Genomic DNA, 22,153 nt, shown 5'->3' with positions numbered 1-22,153 from the left:
GTAAAGAGTGACTGAAGGGTGTCAGCTGATCACCCTGCTGCCAATCAGAAATAAATATTAGCTGTTGTTGTTGCATGGTTTAACCTTATAGACTTTAGAGAGCAGAAGATTGACAAGTTAGCGACAGTAACTAATAGGGGTGGGGCTTAGTAAACAGGTGATTAAGCTTCGTTCATGCACATAAACCAATCAGAGGTCCTCTTCTTGCTGTTTAGCTGCTGGTTTGCAGTCAATGCATTAGTTTGTCTACATTTGATGAGGTTAATGCAAAATTATAATAAGATATATTATACAGTATTAAAAAATGTGCCACTCGGTGGTCTTGATTTTCCTCCTTCGTCTCCTCTATCTGAGACCTGGGATCCTGAGGGTTCTTCAGTTTCTTAGGTGTTCCTAGGACTGAGATAGAGATTGTGGATTTTGTTCCTGGACTCTGCTGGAGTCAGTCATTGGCATTTTTAGAGCTTCACTTTTACTGCTGTAACATCTTTACACAGACTGCATCTGGGGTCCTGTCTGGTGTGATAGACCCCGGCCTGCATCTGGGGTCCTGTCTGGTGTGGTAGACCCCGGCCTGCCTCTGGGGTCCTGTCTGGTGTGGTAGACCCCGGCCTGCATCTGGGGTCCTGTCTGGTGGGTAAGACCCCAGCCTCAACTGATCTTGTGCTCAGCGCCTGCTCTTGTGCTGCATGATTAGTGTCTCTGTGCTGTCCTTCAGACCAGCCTTTTTTAACCACTGGTATGATTGCTCCACAAGCCACTTCTTCTATCTGTAGGTGGTACATACCATGCAGGGGCTTGTCCTTCCATGATGGTTCCCCCTCTTGTTCCTCCTCCTAACCATCGGGTTTCTTCTGTCTGAGATATTCACTGAGCAAGTTGTGGTGGCATCACTTGTGGCCATCTTCCTGATATACTCCTGTATCTTGGTTGTTTCACCCTGGATAGTGGCTCTGACGCTCACTAGCTGGACTTGGGGTGAAACCCTCCATGCATGTTGAGGAGCTTTCTTGGATTGATATCAGTGGCCTCTCTCTCTTCATTTGGTCATGCTTTATACCAGCGGATTATATCTTGTTCTTACCATTCAGCCGACTTTTCAGGATTTGTCTACAAATTCCCACACTCAGTAGCACTACAGTAGGCATTTGGCTATGGCTGACCTGAGGCGTCTTGCGGGACTGCAAGGTATTTGTAGCTGTTGTGCTATGCTGCCTACTACCCCTTCTGTGGTTCTGTGGATCATCTTGCCTCTATTGGATAGTATCCAACCACCCTTATCTAGCCCCAATGACATCCCGATGTCATTGCTGTAGATCCTGGTGATGCGGATCAGTGAGTCAATTTGATGCTCACTCCTAGCATACAGCTTGATATCATCCATGTAGAGGAGGTGGTTGAAGGTTACTCCACTTCGGAACCAGTATCCATTGCCACTCTAAGTGATGATCTGGTTTCAAGCCACCAAACAGCAGCGGGGGACAGAGCATTGGTATATGCCACACTTGATGGTAACTTGTGCAATTGGCTTTGAGTTGGCCTCTAGTGTCATCTTCCACAGCCCCATTGAGTTCTTGATGAAGACTCTTGGTGTCCTGTTGATGTTGTACAGTTCCAAGCATTTTATTCCTCTTCCTCACCAGAGAGTATCCTGAACGGCAGCATCACTATCTCGACCACAAGGCCCTGTAGAAGAGAGTCAGTGTGATGTCCCCCCAACCCCCTCCACAGATGACATTTGTACAAAACGTGGCACTAACAGATCATTAAAGGACGCCACCTCTCTTCAACCTGCTGCCATCTGGAGAACTGCATCAAGATTCTCACAGTAATTGAATTACCTGTATTTATATTAACAGTAATTCTATTCATATGTCTCTGTTATTGCACTATATTTTTGTTTGTAAGTTGTTTTCTATCTTGTTTTCTATCTTATTCCTCAATGATGTTGTTTTGCCCTCGAGTATTTCTTTCATCTCATATTTTGTCTTATATATCTGTGTGTTTGTGGCTCTGTAGAAGGAGGAGGAAGGAAGTGAGAGAGGATGAGGAGGAGAGGGGAGCTGAGTGAGGACAGCACCACGCTGATTGCCATGGAGCCCGAACCAGGAAAAAACTATGGCAGTATGACCACGGTAACAGTGTGATTGACTGCTGAAAAAATTAGAAGTTTGATATTTAGCAGGGGGGGAGGAGATTTGGAAGAATTTATAAAGATATGAAGTGGTGTTCCTCAGGGAAGCGTCCTTGAGCCTCTGTTGATATTATTAAACCTTACATTTATTTAAAGGAGCAGTTCCAATTTTAATCATTCTTAAAAAACCCTGAAATAATTATTTAATTTTGTGAACAAAACCATAGAATAAACTTTTCCTCCACAACATTTATTCCACATTGAACCTTCTTGTGCAGGAGCCAGTAGTTTGGAAATTGTATAACTTTGAATCATAAATATACAGTACAGCCACAAAAACCTATTAAACTCATACTGGCTTTGTCATGTTTAGTCAATTTGTTTCACTGTTCCAATATATTTAATTTCCTCTAATAAATGTGACTAACTAAACACAATATAATTGTCTCAGTACTGTTTGCTCTTTGTTTTCTCAATAAATACTATCAGGTTACAACTGTCTAAGAAATCAGTAAATTAGGGCACCATAAATGAAGTGTTATCATTTCCCCATAAATAATTAAACTTGGTTGAATAATGTGATTTTACTACAATTGCAGAATATAAAATTCCCCACGATCCCTAATCCTCAAATATACTTCTGAAGCTGATAGAAAGATATATTTTTTAATCTGTCCAGGAAACCCTGTGAGTAGTGAGATAATCTGCAGCTTCTGTGTTTCACCCTCTCAACTCCGTTTTTAATGACTGTTTGTTTAAGCGTGTCTAATGCTGGAAACAGGAAATGAGACAGAGCGGTTCCACGCAGTTCATCACTGTTTCAAGTGATGAAACAGTAGAGAATAGTAGATGTTTGTTTTGTTCTTCCTCTCGTCACACTGTTTGTCTCGAGTCTCATTTACAACAATGGAGACATTAAACAACAGGAAGAGTCGATTCTGTTCTCAGCAGAGGGATCAGAGGTGAGACGCATGATGCAAAACTGACGTTTTGGCATTTGAATCTTTTCATCAACAGTTAACAAATCATGCTTGTATGAGTCCCAGACCAAAACGTAGACATAAACACGACATCATATATGTCAGAACAAACCCTGCTGGGGAATTTTACATGAGACGAGTAAACATCATCACTAGAACACTAGTTCGCCTTTAGATTAGGTGGTGACGTGAAGTCATGTGTCTGTGGTGTAATTCCTCATAGCCTAACAGCATTCACACTTCAAACATCATAAAAGTGGTGTTAATGTTTTCATTTTAGTTAAGTCCAACATTTAGTCATTGAAGACTATCTTGCTGAACAAAACATGTATCATAAATGTTTGTTTGCCATGTAGAAAATGTTCTGTTTAGTCATGCTTATCACTCTGACCACACAGCTAGTCCAACACAGACTGATGGAAGGTCGGAAAATATTCACAAAATGCAATCTATTAGTTTCATGTAGGGAGACATGAATTGTTTATTTTTATGTCTCTCAGTACTACTAAAACAATGCCATTAGAAAGTTATAGGATCCTTTTGCATGGTTAACACATGGATTAAGGGGATCCATGTAACTATGCAACTAGTGGCCTATTATCTATGGCATTTTCATAATTATATATGAACTGACAAAGTGCTAGTGTCTTTGGTAGAGAACAATCAGCTGAATCAGCTTTATTGAACGTTATTTTGCTGGGTGTTCACAGTCTGTTCAGAGAAGAAACTGTCAAAGTAATATTCTTAATTCTGCATTTATGTGTATGATTGTGTGTAAGGAATAATATATAGTTGTTGTAGTATGAACGGTGCTGGCTGGGTTTGATCATTGCAGCTTAAGATAATGTATTCATATCAATGAGTCAAAATTGCATCCATGTTAATATTTATTAGAACGTTGTTGATCAAGACAAAACAGGTGAAAACTAGATTCAAATGTACGAGAAGCTGAAAGCTACTTTGTTTGCAGTTCTTTTTTTTATGCCCTTGTCTGGAGAAAGCGAGATAATCAACATGAGCTCATGAGAAACCCAAGTTCTTTTCCTTATTACTAATTATGTTTTTATCTGATTTAAGCTTCATAATTACCCTCTGATGTCGATTAAAACAAAAGTTGTTTACTGGTGAAAAATTATCTTAACCAAGCTTTGTTATCTCGAGGTGATGAAATCATGAACTCTCAAGATAATGGCTTTGAAAAAATCATTGCAATCACCGGCATCTGGGCTTCCGTATACAAATAGGACTGATGAAATCTCTTGATACAAGAAAGGTGTTGATGAAAGTTGATTTGTGATGTTTGATTCTCTTCTTGTTCTGGGAGGTTAAATGTTTTACCTGTGTTGAGGAACTCTGTTATTATTTCCCAGAACGCATCTGTTCGACCTCCTGACAGGAACGTCTTCAGTGACGGGACGACTCGAATTGGTGAGTAAAAGAAACACTTGTATCATTATACAAGGACGGAGGGACGTAAACAAACCATCATCAGGAAATAATCTGATTAATGGTCGGTCTATCAATAGAAAAAAACTTCTACTTTTTATCATTTCTATTTGGATTATAGATTATACAAATTATCCATGTTATTTTTCTTCTCCCTTTATTCACCAGTTAGTGCATTCACACAAAAACAATATGGGCATACGAAATACAAAGGAAAAAACAGATGATAATGATTTACAAAACATATAAGAAGACAAGGAAAAGAAAATAGAAAGTAGAAAAATAGAATAAGCAAGCAATATTATTAATAATCATAAAAATAACAAAAATTACTACATTGTAAACATGGATGTTGTTTTTCATGGAACTTTTTTTCTCTTTGTAACAAAGTATTTCTACACTGTTGTATTCATGTCTTTATTGAGGTCAAACATCTAAATACTTTTTCCACTTTTTTAATCAGTCAGAAAATATTTTTATCTCCAAAAATTATAATATAATATCAAAATTGTTACATAAATATACTAAAAACATACTAATGCCAGAGCAAAAACAAACATTCTGGTCTAGGGTGGTGTGAAATACTTAGTAATTTTTAAGCGTCAAACTTCCTGGTTTGTTTTTACGGTATCCATTTTTTTTTCCTACCATTAAAACAGTTTAATCCCGTGTGACATCAGCAAAGATCAGCCAATAGCAGTGGGTTAGTGTCTGAATGCTGTGCTCCTATTGAACAGATTTCGTGTTGGCATGGGAGGAGCCTCTGAACTCACACGCTGATGAGAGCAAAGGTGTTAACCCTGCCCACAGGAAGTGGAGGACGGTGTTTCTGAATAAACTGAGAGCCTCGGGACTGCTGCAGGAGCAGGTGGTTAAAACAAACACACCTCAGGTCAAACATCACATGACTGAGACATCTGAACAAACAGGAGTGTTTAAATAGTGAATTCTATTGAACTGATCCATCCTTCCTTCTGTTTAAAAAACAATTTACCTGAGTAAACAGTCCATGTAAGGTGCTCAGAGTACAAATGAGTAAGTTACAGTTATTAAGCAGTACTGTACTGTGTGTATTCAGAGCTAGTTTATATAATTCATACATATAATTATATTGTTTTCATTATAACAATATAATGAAAACAATATAATATTATTATATATTGTTATTATATTGATAATATTGTTTTCATTATCAATTCATATATATATAATCAGGTAATCATCCGGTATGGTTGGCAGTGGTACAATAAGTAAATAAGTAAATAATTCAATTACATAATGTAGCAATAGATAGATAGATATACTTTATTGATCCCAAGGTGGGAAATTAGAGTGTAGCAGCAGCATTACACACAGTGACAACACAGTAACTAAAGATAAAGAACACAATATGTAAAAAAAAAAAAACATATTGGAAGAGCAATATAAAAAGTATAAGATGTATAAATCGCAGTAGATTAAAGTGCAAATTGAACAGTGAAAAAATAAATAAATAAAAATCAGGTGCAGTGAACAGATAAACAGGGGCTTGAGGGGTGTATTATTACTACATATAGTAAAATATTAAAATCATAGAAATGGCTAATTTGTCGTTAGTTGTTATCATTAAAACACACGTTAGCGGGGCCAAAAAGTGTCTTCACAGTTGGCCGGGAGAGAGGTGGAGGGACTGTTAAACCCAGCACTGGTCTGTTGGGTAGTTTAATCTGTAATAATGCATCATATTTTATAATGTGGTTCAACAAGTCTGGATGTTCTGTAAATATTTGCTTCCAAAATGCAGTGGAAGTAAGGCAAGGCAAATTGATTTGTATAGCACCACAAGGCAATTCAAAGTGATTTACACAGCAGAGAAATACATTAAAATATGTTATATATATATATATATATATTTTAAACAGTAAAAACAGTAAGAGTGCAATTTAAAAACTATTTAAAAAAGCAGGAGAAATAGATACATTTATGAGAAAGCTGCAGTACACAATAATGTTTTCAGCCCTGATTTAAATGAGCCAATCGTTTCTGCACACCTCAGGGAGTTTGTTCCACAGGTGGGAAGCATAGACACAAAATGCTGCTTCACCCTGCTTGGTCCTGATCCATTCAAACCAGTTTCTATGTGTCTTTACAGAAGGAGGTCCTTGAGACGAACACAAGGGTCTGTTTTGTCCTCCTCAGTGCTCCATGGAGTGTCCTCTGCTATTACGCTGAGGAGATCAGACTCAGAGTCCCTCTGCAGGTAAATAAAAGTGCAGTAATCGGTGTTATCCTGATAAGCAACACTTTTAGTCAGTTTGTGGTTCAGAAACATGTTTCCTGCTGAAGGTGTCCTGACAGTATGTCCTCACAGTGTCATCTCAGTGTGTCCTCACAGTGTGTCCTCTGTCCTGCAGGTGGTCACCGGTTCAATCACTAACTGGTCTGCCCAGGCCCTGTCCAAGCTGTCCCTCCCCAACCCTTTTTTTCAGGATGTCCCCAACCCCCCACCTGACTACTACACCTGTCAGTTCAGGACCAACAAACTGCAGAGGTGACATTAGAATCCGACCACTATTTTATTCTATTTCATAGTTATCATAGACAATAGACATCATGTGACATAATCTAAATCGAACTCCCAAGGTTCAGTTCTGTTAGCAAAATTACATTTTCAAACATTTTTTTCAGCTGAAAACCATGTATCTGGGTATCTTGACATTGAGTTCAATTTCATTTTAATTTTCAATTTTATTTATGGTGTCCTATCCCAACAGAAATCATCTGAGGACACTTAACACATTGAGCAGGACTAGAATATGCTCAAGATTTTCAGAGTCAATACAATTTCAAAGTCCCAAAATCACCCAGGAGCCAGCATTACAGCGACAGTGGCGAAAAAAAACTGCCTTCATAGGCTTTTAAGCAGAAATCTCGTGCAGCCCAGGCCTTTGGGTTCCAATGCAGTTGGCCTGGGTTGCATTGAAGAGCAACGTATTTTAATTCTACCAGAAGAAGACTAACCCTGACCTTTTCAATTAGCCTGTGAATAACTTAAGCTGTCTACTAATTTGAATCGTTAGCATACGCATTTCCCAGCCATGTACGTAAACTCAATTCACTTTATTGTTCATGAGTTTAAACTGTCTTTTGTCACATTAAAGGTTGAGTAGGTGATTCTTTTCAGAAACACTTGTAGAAACACACATACCAATAGCAATGAATCAATTAAATGCTCTGATAAAATCCAATGTGTTTGGCAGCTGTTTGACCAGTTTGTGTCTGCAGGTTTCTGGGCAGCAACGACAAAGAGACATTCTTCAAGACGACTCAAAGACACCAGGTGGTGAGTTCAAACTCAACATCTCAGTCTGTAGCAGTTAGAATCTTTATAAATTCACTTTCTGACAAGAGTGAAAGTTTGAAAATGTAGTATGTGATGCTTAAAAAGCAGGTGTGATGTCAGACCATGTCCAGGTAACCCCATCCATAACTTCCACCCACACACTGCCCCCTCAAAGTCCTTTTAAGGGCCCACTCACACTAGGCCCAGTTGCCCTGTACCGTGCGGAAGCGCGATTGCCCCCCTCACACCACAAGTCTGAAGCATGCCCAGGCACGACCCAGAATCCATCTGTGTCTCGCACAGTCATCAACAGTATTTTCAGTCACAAATCGACTCAATAACTGGGGGTCATTTGAGTTGAGCACTGAGCAATAATGAGCGGAAGGACTAATCGATTATACGTCATGTCCAAGTTCCATACCTGTGCTTGTGCTTTAACTGTACCATGCCGAACCACAAGTCTTCTAACCGGCTAGGGCAGGGGTGTCCAATCTTATACAAGTAGGGCCGGTGTGGGTCCAGCTTTTTTTTAAAGCCCAGCACTACCTGATCCAACTCATCAAGGTCTTGATTGAAGACCATGGTTAGTTAATGAGTTGAATCAAGTGTCTGGGTGCTGGGCTAAAACAAAAACCTGCACCCACAACAGTCCTTCTTAGATAAGGTTGGACACCCCTGGGCTAGGGCCAAGGAAGTGTACCATGCTTGAGTACAGTAGGGAGCATTCACACCCGTCAAACAAGCTCGATTTTGGGGGTCAAACATGCTTGGGCATGGTATGGAATGCCTAGTGTGAGTACGCCCTCGGAGTCCCAGCAGCCCAGGGGCCATCCGGGTCTCAGGTTTGGTGTTTGTCTCAGGGAATTTGCATAACTAAGGTACAATATCAACCAAAACCGGTCCTGAATGATCTCGTACAGTACATGTTTATATTGCTATCATCACGTTGCATTTTCCTAAATAAACCTCACAGTAAAGATGTTGAATCAATGACACACAGGAGTGCTAACACAGGAACTGACACTATTTGCTCTCTGGGCCTTATGCACTGGTCGTGAGTACAGATTAGATTAGTCAACATACGGCAGAAACAAAAGTGTGTGTTTGTTCATTTAAATTGAAAAAAAAAAAAAAACCAGACCACCAGTACAAGAAAAAATGTAAAGCCATGTGTGTCATTCATTTATTCCATAGGAAGAATAGGAATGGCCCCAGGAATTTTGTAGATCCCAAAAATGGAAAATGTGCATTTGGACAACTCTCTGCCAAAATGATGTTGCCATACAACTAAACTACACTCTGAATTAAGTTTCAAGGAAAACATGTTTTTTTTTCTGGACCAAATGTTCTGTTTGAAAAAGAAAAACAACAAACAAAACTAAACGAAACATGCTACAAAACTACATAGTTATGTTTAGGAAATAAAACTAAGAATAAAAACATCATGATTTGGATTAAAATGACTATGCAAAAAAAAAGTACTTGGTTCTAATAGGGCACTAAACTGCTTTGGAGGGAAGCTTTTGGACCCATCAAACCAAGAACTTAAGGTGATCCAGGTCTCCGTAAGGGCCAGGAAGTGGAGAGTGTATACGCTGAAATGTTGTCCGCCTTCTTGACTGCAGACTGGCAGTTTTATAGCCCCCCTAGTTACTTCAAGTTCCGTACCGGTGGAGAATGGTGGGTAGCAGAGATTGGATGGGTTACAGCCTCGACAGATGGGTCTCTGGTGAAATCTTCTCCAGTTTAATGTCCTGAATTGGATAGGACACATGGCTGCGATGGGTGGTGGTTGAGTTGTTATGACTTCCTAGATGGACTTCCTTGATGGACTCCCACAGATCGACTCCCTTGCCTTTGTTCGACAGTCTTCCCACAGAATCCCACAGATAGACCCCTTGTCTTTGTTCGACAGTCTTCATAGACTCCCACAGATAGACCCCCTTGTCTTTGTTCAACAGTCTTCCTATAGACACCCACAAATCAACTCCCTTGTCTTTGTTCGACAGTCTTCCCACAGACTCCCACAGATAGACTCCCTTGTCTTTGTTCGACAGTCTTCATAGACTCCCACAGATAGACCCCCTTGTCTTTGTTCAACAGTCTTCCTATAGACACCCACAAATCAACTCCCTTGTCTTTGTTCGACAGTCTTCCCACAGACTCCCACAGATAGACTCCCTTGTCTTTGTTCGACAGTCTTCATAGACTCCCACAGATAGACCCCCTTGTCTTTGTTCGACAGTCTTCGCTCATTTCTTAAGTGCTTGGTTTACCTCATGCAGGTTTAGCCCCTCCGTCAAATCAAGTCTATTGACTACAGCTGAGATGGCCGAAACTAGGTAATTGCCGACTCAGTATGAACAGCTTCACAAGAATTTAAACAACAAGCTATCTAGACAAGACTAAATATTATTATATTATAACTAGCTCTACTCACAGAATGCCTAAACCCAGTATCTACAATTAGTTTCTGATTTACCAACAAGATAAAATGCAGCTTCCTTCTTTTCTTCAGACAAAATGTAGTTGATCACTGCCATGATCACTGTAAAGATTTCCAAATAGACTACTACATTCTCAACAACTAAAACATCTGATTGATAAGTAAAAAACATTTTGTTCAAAGTAGGAAACGTACACTTATTATTACATTCCTAATACGAGGTGTGGGCTGGGTCCAGATTAACTCGCCCTCTCGCCTTTCACTTTGAGACCTTTCAGCATCCAGGATGTTTCATTCAGCAGACTAATTCTGGAAGCAGTGACGCCTTCTTCTCAAACACAATCTATTAACACACACGTATCCTGAAATATGTTCACACATTCACAAGACACAGTCAGGAAACCAGACAGGAATTAGGAAACCGGCACTTAGATGGATATCTAACAAAAAGATGTGGGCTTTTACTGAAGATTTTAGTTGCACAAAAACAACGCAGTCTCACGGCACTTTGTGAAATGTCCTTAAATTGAATTCATGTACATGGACTTTTGAATTTTTTTCATGTCTCTCAGCATGTCTTTTAAACTAATCTATTTCAGTTGGAAGTATTGTTGATTTTATTTTTCTCTCAGTCGGTACATTACGCTACAAAACCAACGTTAGGTTTAGGCAACAAAACCTCTTAGTTAGCCTGAGGATATGTGGATTTGTTTCATTTGTGTGTCCACCATGAAAAAATGCCCCTTTACGCAAAACTCATATATTGCATTATAAAATTACAACAAAAAAACACAGTTGCACCCGCAACAATATTAAGACTATCTCAAGATGACAGTAAAGTAGCCTATGAATCCCTATGAGTAACTGCAAGAGGAAACGGACAACCTTTCAACTATATTATGGTATTATTGTTGCCGTCACTGTCACTACAACCAGATTGCAAAACAAGAAACAACCGTAAGAATCACAATTTGAAAAACCGGGATTAGAGGGTTGTTAGTTTTAGTCCAGTGTACGACCCTGCAGTGAATGTGTTCTGTCCCTCCAGCTGTACGAGATCCTGGCCAGGACTGCATACGGTTCGGTGAAAAGAGGGGAGGTGGGAATTGATCGACTACTGAGTGAGCAGGTGTTCACTGCGGCCTACCCACTGCACGAGGTGAGCTTTAGAACCTAGACCCTCCCCCACCCATACCCTCATCTTAACCACTCTCCTTCACTTGCCTAAACCCAACCACATCCCTCCCTCCATATTTTATCCTGCAAGCCCCACACCCCTAAACCTAATACGCTATACATGACCCTAATTGCCCCCACACCCATACCTGATCCTAACCGCTCCCATACATCCCTGCCACCTCCAACTCCGATTCACCATTGTATGGGACCAACGGCTTTTGACCAAGATTTTGTCAGATTTAAATACAAATGTGACAAAAACCTCAGCTAGGTTTGAGCCGAGTCAAAATTTGGATGGGAGACCATTCAAGAACCACACTGATGAGGAGAGACTGGCACCATTATTTTATTCCCTAAGGCCAAGGCAACGAGTTTGTTTATATTTAATCCAGATATATATAAAGCAATCAAGACCTTATATTTTACTTTAAACTGTGTCTGCAGGGTGGTTTCCAGCTGCCAACCCCACCAGTGCCCCCTGAGTCTTTAGGTCTGAGAGAGATCCTGTATTCGTACTGGGCCACTTGGTCCTCTTGGAAACGGTATCAGCCTCTGGATCACATCAGGGAATACTTTGGAGAGAAGATAGCGCTTTACTTTGCCTGGCTTGGTAACTCTAGTAGCCACAGTTTGTGTAACTAACTACTGCTAACTAACTATTTCCCCCCAGTTTGTTTCAACTGTAACTCTGTCTGACTGTAGGTTTCTACACCGGCTGGCTGCTGCCGGCGTCCGTCATTGGGACTGTGATCTTCTTGTTTGGGTTGTGGATCATGGCCACTGATGTTCCAGCGTGAGTATAAACACACTTAAAGTCAAATAGTTTGTTGTACGATATACAGTATATTAATGATCTACATGTCAGTAAAAAAATTGTGTGTGTGTGTGTGTGTGTGTGTGTGTGTGTGTAGGCAGGAGTTGTGTGACAGTGGAAACAGTTTCCTCATGTGTCCTCTCTGTAACATCTGCCAGGTGTGGAACTACTCAAGCATCTGTGTCACCTTCAAGGTACTTGTTTGTCCGACTGTCCAGCTGTCTGTTCTGGTGCTAGTGTGCTTAGTAAGCTTCAGAACTACTTGCCGGGTGGTTAAACAGTGTCACGTGGCACGCCCCAATCCCAGTGTCACAGACACTGTCAAGAACTATCTCACAGACATTTGAGCCCTTTATGTACCATTTAATAGCATTTCTGCAGACTTTACCTGGGGGAATTGCCCACAATTCATAGCATTGTACATGGGGTTACTAGGGGGAGGACCAATGCCATCGAAAAAAAGGTGGGTTTTCAGCCTGGCATATTCAATTTACAAAGAAACATTAAGGATTTAAGATGGAAAATGAAATACGTGTAATCAGAGGAATGCAGGCAGTGGTTATGTTACACATCTGGCTTATTCATCAACCAATTCATGTTTACTTATTGAAGCTGTTTCCACGAAAATAAGTAAATCAATTATATGACAATTACATCTCAACTTGTTTATGTCTAATCAGGTGTCCATCTGACTCTGTCTGTCTGTCTGTCTGTCTGTCTGTCTGTCTGTCTGTCTGTCTGTCTGTCTGTCTGTCCATCTGTCTGTCTCCACAGGCCGGTATCATGTTTGATAATGGAGGAACGGTGTTTTTCAGCGTCTTCATGTCAGTGTGGGCCGTCACCTTTCTGGAGTACTGGAAGAGAACTTGTTCAACTTTGACCCACCACTGGGACTGTTCCGACTTTCAGGACATCGAGGTACCTGTCTCACACTACACCTGTCTCACTTGACTTTCATATATTTCAACATTTGCGAACATTGAGAGGTCATTTGAATCGCAGAGGTCTGTGTTGTCCTGGAGATCATTTAGTATAAATATTTGATAACCGCTGAACAGAAGAAGGTTGTGTTAGAATGATAAACTTGTGTTGCTAATTAATGCTTGCTGGTTTTGGGAGTTCATGACTGTCCTCCACAGGAGCGTCCTCGTCCAGAGTTCACGGCCATGGCGCCGATGACCATGAGGAACCCAGTGACGGGAGCAGAGGAACCTTACTTCCCTCAAAACAAACGATTCAACAGAACTCTGACTGGCTGCATGGTCATCATTGTCATGGTGAGTCTCCTGACCTTTGGCCCTTAAGCTCTGACCTGGTATGGTTTTCCACCACATGCACTGGGTGGTATGCTATTTTATAATAAAATACTATAAAATAGCATGAAATAAAGGATAAATGAAAAAGCCTCCAGAGCTAGTGGAAGAAAAAAGCGCCAGGAACGAAAAGCTAATGATAACCAGGTGCTTCAGCTGATCGTGATGTCACAGCTGTTATCTGACTGGTCCAGACCCCGGCCAATCAGTGTTAAATTAGTTTCCATTTTATTATATTTTATTTATTACATTTTATACTTACTGGATAAAAATGACTTCAACCACAAGTTTTGTTGTGCTAGTGATTGTGATATTATGAGGGAAATTAATAAATACTATTTACACAGAACCTGACAGAAATTAAATATAGCCTTTATTTTAACACAATACACACTTAGGCTCGTTCGAGATGAGCCAGGCCTGCGCAGAATCGATCGCTGGCACTCGCCGCACAATGCACGCCAGTTAGTTTTGTGTCAGTCTTGATCCCGACTTGCTCTGACTTGCTCTCGCCTCATCTAAGAGCTGATTGGCTCTTAGTTTTACCAATAAACAGCACATTTAGCAGAAAATGCAAATTTCCTGTGTGAGTCTAATATTTAATAGTAGATCGTGGGCTGTTAGTCTCATGTTGTGCAATTAAAGTTAAATCTGCAAATATATCTCATGTGTTCAGAGATGGACAGAGTACTCGACCCCAGTACTTGAGTAAGAGTACAAATATTACTGGTCAAAATTTGCTCCGTTACAAGTAAAAGTAGCTCAGTCGACATGGTACTCGAGTAAGAGTAAAAAAGTACTTGCTTTTAAAGGTACTTAAGTATCCAAAAGTACATGCTTTTAAATTTACTTTAAGTAAAAGTAAGAGTAAGAGTAAATTTCAAATAAAATGAATGGGATCACAGGACTACAGCAGATGTTGCAGATGCAGATGTTTATTCACAAATGAACCTGCACCGTCCAACGAACTCTCTATCATTGGGAACTGGAACCCCTTCAAAGACCAATGTTGTCCCCACACCACTGGTTGAGAATCACTGTTTTACAAAAAACTACATCTCTGCTTTCAATAACTCAATGTTGAGGTCACTTGTCTTTACAGGAAGGACAATATAGGAGCACAACAAACTCTGTCTCCCCATGTATCCTTATGGGGAGGGATTACGTATTTCCGCTTTTACGTAGATCCCAGTGGAGAGCGTGCACTGTGATAGGTTTCCTTCTTTGACAAACACAGCTTGTGTCCAATAGTAGGCTACTTAAAAAAAAAAGAAAGAAAGAAAAAAGATCTGAATGTAACAAGTACTTTTCAGCCTTTCTAGAAATTAACTTGAGTAAAAGTAAAAGTATTTGTCTTGGAAATGTATTCAAGTAAGAGTAATAAGTACCAAAGAAATCTAACACTCAAGTAAAGTACAAATCCTCTGGATATGTACTTAAGTACAGTACTTAAGTAAATTTACTCCGTTACTGTCCACCACTGCATGTGGTTGATAACATTAATCATAATCACCCAGACTTACAGATTCACATTTAATACAACTGTCAAACTTTACTGTGCACTATATGATACTTCCTCAACAGCTGGAACGCAGCTTTTAGGCTCCGCCTCCTGCTGCTACCGCCTGCTCTCGTCTACTTTCCAGGCGAGGCGCAGTTCATCTCGAACGAGCCTATTATCTCACCACTGTCTGAATTTATCTAAAGGGTAGACAGTGACACATGGTGGCTTCAATAGTACACGACAGCTGACAACCAATGACGAGAACCAATCAGACCTTATGGAGTGGACATATAACGGTGGACAAAAGCAAATTTCCACTGTACTAACTTCAATGTCTATGCACATTGACAAATGGGAAACAACACCAATAGCGTGCTATTTGGAATAATACACAATCTCTCTGGGAGCTTGTATTTGGACAGAAATTGATGGTTTCCACATATAAACCAAAGAAGAATCCACTTTAACAGCACTTCAAGACCACAGTACATCAAATGTGTTGCTCCTTAGAGTAAATAAACCCCCAACTGGATATTTAATGTTGTTGATTGATTCAGGTCAAATATTGACATTTAAGAGAAAAATCTGAGAGGAATCGGGTAATACAGTTATTATACAGCAAATAAAACAAATTCTGTAGAACGGCAGTCTCTGAACTTAACCCATTATCAGTGTCCCATCACAGTCCAAGCCTTTCTAACAAAGCTGAATTTTCTGTGTGCAGGTTATTATGGTGCTGATGTTCCTCATTGCTATCATTATGTATCGCACCATCGTCACAGTAATCATCTCCCAGTCTGGCACCTTCTTAACAGGCTCTGTGAGTATAACACAACACAGCAAGTGTTTCTTTAAAGGTTCTCGTGGCAGAATTGAGAAAATTTCTATTGTCTACACACCTCTAGCAGCTAACGGTGCAAACAGTGTAAACAATGTTTACTTGATGGGGAACTGGAGGATTGATGCCACACTCCTGCAACACCAGTAACCGCCACATTCTTTAGCATCTGTTTGACACGGACCAGGCTTTCAAGTAACTATCATATGAACCCATTATCTTCATTAGGCTATTAGGGGCTCAGAAAAAATATATATCTTTCCATGAACAGAAAGAATAGAGGCTCCAGGAAGCTTCCCTGGGGGGCTGCTCTCTGATTGCTTTCTGATGTGTGTGTGTGTGTGTGTGTGTGTGTGTGTGTGTGTGTGTGTGTGTGTGTGTGTGTGTGTGTGTGTGTGTGTGTGTGTGTGTGTGTGTGTGTGTGTGTGTGTGTGTGTGTGTGTGTGGTCAGGCCGGGAGGATAGCCAGTATTACAGGATCTGTGTTGAACCTGTTGGTCATCCTCATGTTGTCCAAAGTTTACATCTCACTGGCCCACATCCTCACCCGCTGGGGTGAGTCAAACCTTCTTTCTTTCTTATAACAAAAAACAAATTTAGGTCACATTTGGTAAGTTAACCCTCAATGTTAGTCTAATTTTGATGAATGAAAACTAAAGACATGTGAGTGTATATTTAGTCAGTTATTTGTCAAGTTGTACTCTTTATGAGGAACAAAATTCATATTTTTCTATCGAGAAATTCAAGTTTAGCTGAAATGAAAATCATTCATTTTTTATATCAACATCCAATGTTTTATTATTCCAGGAAAACACATCTGATGTGTGCTTTCATCGGCTGGTACCAACCTATTTCAACCTATAATATCATGCATCATCCATCAATCAGCAATATTTAGCAGCACAGAGCATAATGTCCCGCCTACATACTGTTTCTGTTTCACTCGGAAATACGTCATCAGCAGTCTATATTTGTATCACTACTAATGTAGTCAGTCAGATGATATCGTTGTGTCTTTTCTGTCAGAGATGCATCGGACTCAGTCTAAATACGAAGACATGTTCATCCTCAAAGTTTTCGTCTTCCAGTTCATGAACTTCTACTCAGCTCCAATTTACATCGCCTTCTTCAAAGGCAGGTGAGAAATGCTTCAACCAATCAGAACAAGGCTCACAGATTCATCACCAGAAGCCTTCTTTCTTTCTTCACCTATCTTCCCTTTTGTCTCTCTTGTGTATTTCTATTGTGTGTTTACATCTCCACGTAAAAAAGAAATCGAGTCTTATTGGCCTGAAACACGAGGGACTTCTCAGCTTTTACTTTCAGAATAAAACCAAACAAATATAACATGAAGTTGGTTTTGTCAGCTGGTTTGTGAACTTTGAATTTAAGAAGTAAAAAGCAGACGTCAAATTAAAGGAAGAGCCACAGCGCCTCCTGCAGACCGACCATGAAAACATCCTGTCAATCGCAACAAATCTTGTCATATATCAAATTTCTAGTTGAGATCTCAAAGTTTCCAAAGATCAAAGTTTGTTTGTTTGTGTGTGTGTGTGTGTGTGTGTGTGTGTGTGTGTTCAGGTTCATTGGGTATCCTGGAAACTACGAAACTCTGTTCGGAATTCGCAATGAAGAAGTGAGTCTGCTGGACTAACGATGACAATGATTTTTTTTGACACAATGCATCAGGAGAAATTTGTGTTTCACTCTTTTGCTTAAAAACTAAGTAAACCCCAGAGTTTGGGCTTTTTTCTCTCTCTCTTTACTGTGGACTTGAAATTAAACTATGAGAATATTATCAAAAATGGTGAATCAGTGTTGTTAACACATTATCTGGTGAGGATGACATTGAACCAGCAACCCTGCAATGAAATACTTATTATATTACATATTATTATTTTACACATTTTATACAAAATAACAATTCTTTTAAACAAAGTTTTTAAACAAAAGATCTCAAATCTAAGACACTTCCTAATGACTAATTGACATCTTGTGAGATAAATTAGCACCCATTCTTTCCACAGTATTAATGGTAGTATAACAACAACAAGTAGACGTGATACAAACTTCTCTTTTATCAATGAGTATTAACGTTTTTTTACTTTATAAAACAAATGTTTAGCCACAGCTTTAAAAGATAATGTATTCCTGTTTGTTGTCCCAGTGCGGGTCCGGTGGATGTCTCATTGAACTGGCTCAGGAGCTGCTGGTCATCATGGTGGGAAAACAGCTGATCAACAACATCCAGGAGTTCATCTGCCCGTAAATACAAACACACAAACGCTGACAGTGAACAATATAATCATGTTACACTGACACCCAACGTCTGTCAGTCCAACATCATTAATATTATTATGAGCATTATTACTGCTTGTTCTTTGGTAGGAAGTTGAAGTACTGGTGGCAGAAGAGGAAGATGATGCATCGGCATAAGGAGGTGAAGGAGCAGGACAGAGCAGAGGCTCAGAGGGAGGTGAAGGAGGAGGACGGAGAGGAGGCTCAGAGGGAGGTGAAGGAGGAGGATGGAGAGGAGGCCAAGAGGGAGGTGAAGGAGGAGGATGGAGAGCAGGGCCAGAGGGAGGTGAGGAAGGAGGAAGAGGAGGAGGAAGAGGACGAGAAACCCTGGGAGGCAGACTACGAGCTGCTGGTGTGTGAGGGACTCTTCGGTGAATACCTGGAGATGGGTGAGTCCTGTCCTGTTGGATTCATCCTCCTGGGGCTGCCGGGTGGGTGGGGTTAACACAGAGATGTAGTATTTTAAATAAATCTGGTTCTTCTCAGTGATCCAGTTCGGTTTCACCACCATCTTTGTGGCTGCGTGTCCTCTGGCTCCTCTCTTCGCTCTCATAAATAACTGGGTGGAGATTCGTTTGGACGCGCAGAAGTTTGTGACTGAATATCAACGACCAGTGGTGGAGCGAGCTCAGGACATCGGCATCTGGTTCACCATCCTGCAGTTCATCACACAAGTGGCCGTCCTCACAAACGTACGACTCCCCGTGTTCCTGTTTGTCCGTCTCTGTGAGGTCCAGTTAGACATCTACATCCTGTTTGACGGTTAATCGGCAGATTTCCATCCTGTGTTTTCAGGCTTTTCTCATCGCGTTCACCTCGTCCTTCCTGCCTCGCCTGTACTACCGCTACACCAGAAACAGCACGCTGAGCGGCTTCGTCAACTTCACCCTGGCAACATCACCACAAAGCTACAACCAGGAACACACACCCTGCAGGTAGGCAACATCACAACATTACTGCAACTACAGCCAGCAACACACACCCTGCAGGTAGACAGTATCACTGCAACTACAGCCTGCAACACTACACACACCCTCTAGGTAGGCAACATCACTGCAACTACAACCAGTAACATATGCCCTGCAGGTAGGCAACACCACTGCACCCAGGTATATGTATAGCTCTCATGTTACTGATGTTAGACTGTGCAGTTATTGATCTCTCTGACAGTCATTTGACTGGATCAATATATTGACTGTGGACATTCATAGACACACCGACAGTGTTGTTGTTATAGTTGATGATGTTGCTGTTGTCCTGAGCAGGTATCAAAGTTTTAGGGACAAAGACGGCGATTACCTCCCAGAGTACTACCACCTCCTCGCCATACGATTGGCATTTGTCATCGTATTTGAGGTCAGTGTGAAATGCATCCAGAGAGTGTGAGTCACAATGATTTAGCATTATATACATGGCAACAAAAACAATGAAATGAAACTTCTAGCTCAGTGATAAAGCGACAGAGACTGCAGCTTTGTATCCGCCTAACCTCCTGTTCTAACCTCTGTCTTCAGCATGTGGTCTTCTCCATCGGTAGCCTGATCGACCTGATGGTTCCCGACGTCCCCGAAGACGTGGAGATAAAGATGAAAAGGGAGCACTACATGGCTAAACAGGCACTGGCGGAGAACCAGGTACAACATTGAAATAAAAGAAGGACATACGTAGTTTGTCCTAACATAAATAGAGTGTATTGTGTACAGTCCTAGTTTGTCTCAACACAACAGTTTCAGTTATAATTGGGGTACCGGAAGCAATCCAAACATGTTTTGTATGCTGGAACAATCCATTTATTATTATTATTCCACCTGTTTTTCTGTCGTCTAATTCCTTCCACATTTATTAACATAGAAATCTTCCAGAAATAGTCAACGTTTTCTTCAAACGAATGGATGAATGTTCAAACACAAATTCATGCATGTTCACCACACTTCCCCTCCTTCATACAGATTACAACCAGCAATGCTGAGTAGCTTCAACTTTTCAATATAACCTTAAAATATTTCACATCTCTTATGTATTATGGCTATTTGTCAACTTTCCGAAGACATTCATAGGAATTAAAACTATTCCCATCTATTCAGATATTCCTACCGCTTTTTTACACATTTAAAACAAGCGTCAACTATTTTTCTGCATCAGCCATTCACACAGCAATGTCTTCAGAAATTCCTATCGAGTTTGATTTGTTCCCGTGTTATGTTTGCTTATACTTCTGTTATTGTTATGCTTCCAGTCTTTGGATAAAACCCTAATTTCTGAGGAGACAGAGGTCCTATCCAGCGACCTACATCGTCGTGTATCCAGACCGCCAGGACCACCGCAGAGCGACTCCCCTCCACCAAACCTCGATGTGATACCAGAAGAAACAAACACACCAGATAGCTGCTGAAATATACCTCCCTCTACCTCAACATCCACACTTGGCTGAACTCCTCCTTTTAAACAACCTTGTCTGACAGATCTGTTAGACCTCTACAAGTTCTACAAGAGCTGGTCTGAAAACGTATACAGTAGGTCCTTACCTGCATGGCAGCTGGACTCTTGCCAGGCCACAAGATCACGCAGGAATTGGAGGATCACTTATCAAAAGAAAACCCATCTGGTCAGGCTTTACATGATGCATTTGTGTCTGGACTAATCAGAATCGTGCAAAGAGCTAGTGGCAGCTAGGGGCGGGGCTTAGGTGTGTGTGTGAGACATGTAGGCATCTCCTGAAGAGGTTAACTGAAACTACAACAGCTTCAGTTCTATCAGAACTGGGGAGTATTTCTTCGTTAAAATAAGAGAAAAGAACAACACTGAAGGCTTTTCTACGTGGAAAACATGTTTCTCTCTTCTTGTCCACTAAGACTTCATCCAATCACGGCACACATACTTTTTGAAAGTGCATACCGTTTTCCAGTTTCCGGTAATGGTTTCTCAGATACAACAAACCATCTGGTCAGGTTGTGGAGGTGATTTGTAGATGCTGGATTACACACTAATGAATGAATGTGGGTTAATTCTTGACAATGATTCCTTTTTTTGTGTGTTTAAATCAAGAGCCCCTTCTGGTAGTTGCTTTTGTTATCTACATTTTTGTTTATTCAGTATGGACTGATTTTGTTTACACACAATTGTATATGTGTGCACTTTTGTATTTATGTAAGCGTAATTATGACTCTCATTGTATTTCTTGGTAAGATGCACCCTGCGTATAGCTGAGGCAAACACTATTGTTATCGTTAGGCATTGACTACTTGAGTACTTTGGGTCAGGATCACCCATTGGTCAGGACACAGGACCTGAACAAGCACAAGCGCCAGGCCAATCAGTGCTTAAATTCTACACTGGGCAGATCTTGCAAAAAAAAAAAAAAGCAGTGGGGTTCATAATAACACATTTATTAAACTTTTCCTCTTCTTTGGTATCACTGGCGTCTGAAAAGGAATATTAGAGATGCACGCTGCCATCTGCTGGAGCCTTATTTCATGACTTTAGAAATAATAAATACAGTATTTTAATAAAGCTCTTTGTACCTGTAATTATTTATCCCATGTCTCTTTTTTGTTGATTGTTGGTGCTCTATTGCTAACACGTTCTGAGGAGAGAGATGTAATTTTGACTGTGTAAAAAACCCAATGGTGTGTTTTGTGACTGTGAATTTATTGAATCGTCATCGCTGACAGTGACACTTTGTTCCAAACATTTGACTGTTTTTACATATAAATGCACATTCTTCAGGGTGAAGCTTGAATCATTGGAAGAAATAGTTAAAAATGATAGGTAGCTGAATATGAAAATAAATGAAAAAAATTGTGACAGCCTGCAGGAAAAAACTGTTTCTGTGTCAGGTAGTTTGGGAGTACAGTGCTCTATAGCGCCTACCAGAGGGGAG

At 40.5% G+C, this 22,153-nt stretch overlaps 1 protein-coding gene across 2 annotated transcripts in view; it reads left to right on the top strand.

The window, feature by feature from the left end:
- ano7 (anoctamin 7) overlaps positions 1-21,875 on the top strand; it is a 23,345-nt gene extending 1,470 nt beyond the window's left edge. The window contains exons 2-25 of one of the 2 annotated variants that reach the window (XM_084018891.1): positions 1,644-1,828; positions 2,020-2,135; positions 4,485-4,542; positions 5,298-5,428; positions 6,692-6,799; positions 6,954-7,090; positions 7,825-7,882; positions 11,377-11,487; positions 11,952-12,117; positions 12,210-12,300; positions 12,419-12,515; positions 13,096-13,239; positions 13,461-13,598; positions 15,863-15,958; positions 16,428-16,530; positions 17,002-17,113; positions 17,557-17,611; positions 18,143-18,240; positions 18,364-18,662; positions 18,760-18,965; positions 19,069-19,208; positions 19,539-19,629; positions 19,788-19,907; positions 20,510-21,875. In XM_084018891.1, coding sequence (XP_083875017.1) covers positions 2,046-2,135; positions 4,485-4,542; positions 5,298-5,428; positions 6,692-6,799; positions 6,954-7,090; positions 7,825-7,882; positions 11,377-11,487; positions 11,952-12,117; positions 12,210-12,300; positions 12,419-12,515; positions 13,096-13,239; positions 13,461-13,598; positions 15,863-15,958; positions 16,428-16,530; positions 17,002-17,113; positions 17,557-17,611; positions 18,143-18,240; positions 18,364-18,662; positions 18,760-18,965; positions 19,069-19,208; positions 19,539-19,629; positions 19,788-19,907; positions 20,510-20,665 — 2,805 coding nt within the window. In that variant the 5' untranslated portion in view covers positions 1,644-1,828; positions 2,020-2,045 and the 3' untranslated portion in view covers positions 20,666-21,875. The remainder of the gene's footprint in view (positions 1-1,643; positions 1,829-2,019; positions 2,136-4,484; positions 4,543-5,297; positions 5,429-6,691; positions 6,800-6,953; positions 7,091-7,824; positions 7,883-11,376; positions 11,488-11,951; positions 12,118-12,209; positions 12,301-12,418; positions 12,516-13,095; positions 13,240-13,460; positions 13,599-15,862; positions 15,959-16,427; positions 16,531-17,001; positions 17,114-17,556; positions 17,612-18,142; positions 18,241-18,363; positions 18,663-18,759; positions 18,966-19,068; positions 19,209-19,538; positions 19,630-19,787; positions 19,908-20,509) is intronic. The other variant, XM_084018892.1, reaches the window with a different exon arrangement.
- Positions 21,876-22,153: the final 278 nt, after the last annotated feature.

The sequence above is a fragment of the Eutrigla gurnardus genome (assembly GCF_963514095.1).
Source record: "Eutrigla gurnardus genome assembly, chromosome: 10".
Lineage (NCBI taxonomy): Eukaryota > Metazoa > Chordata > Actinopteri > Perciformes > Triglidae > Eutrigla > Eutrigla gurnardus.
The sequence above is the reverse complement of the archived record's forward strand: the minus strand, read 5'-3'. Positions and strand labels throughout refer to the sequence as shown.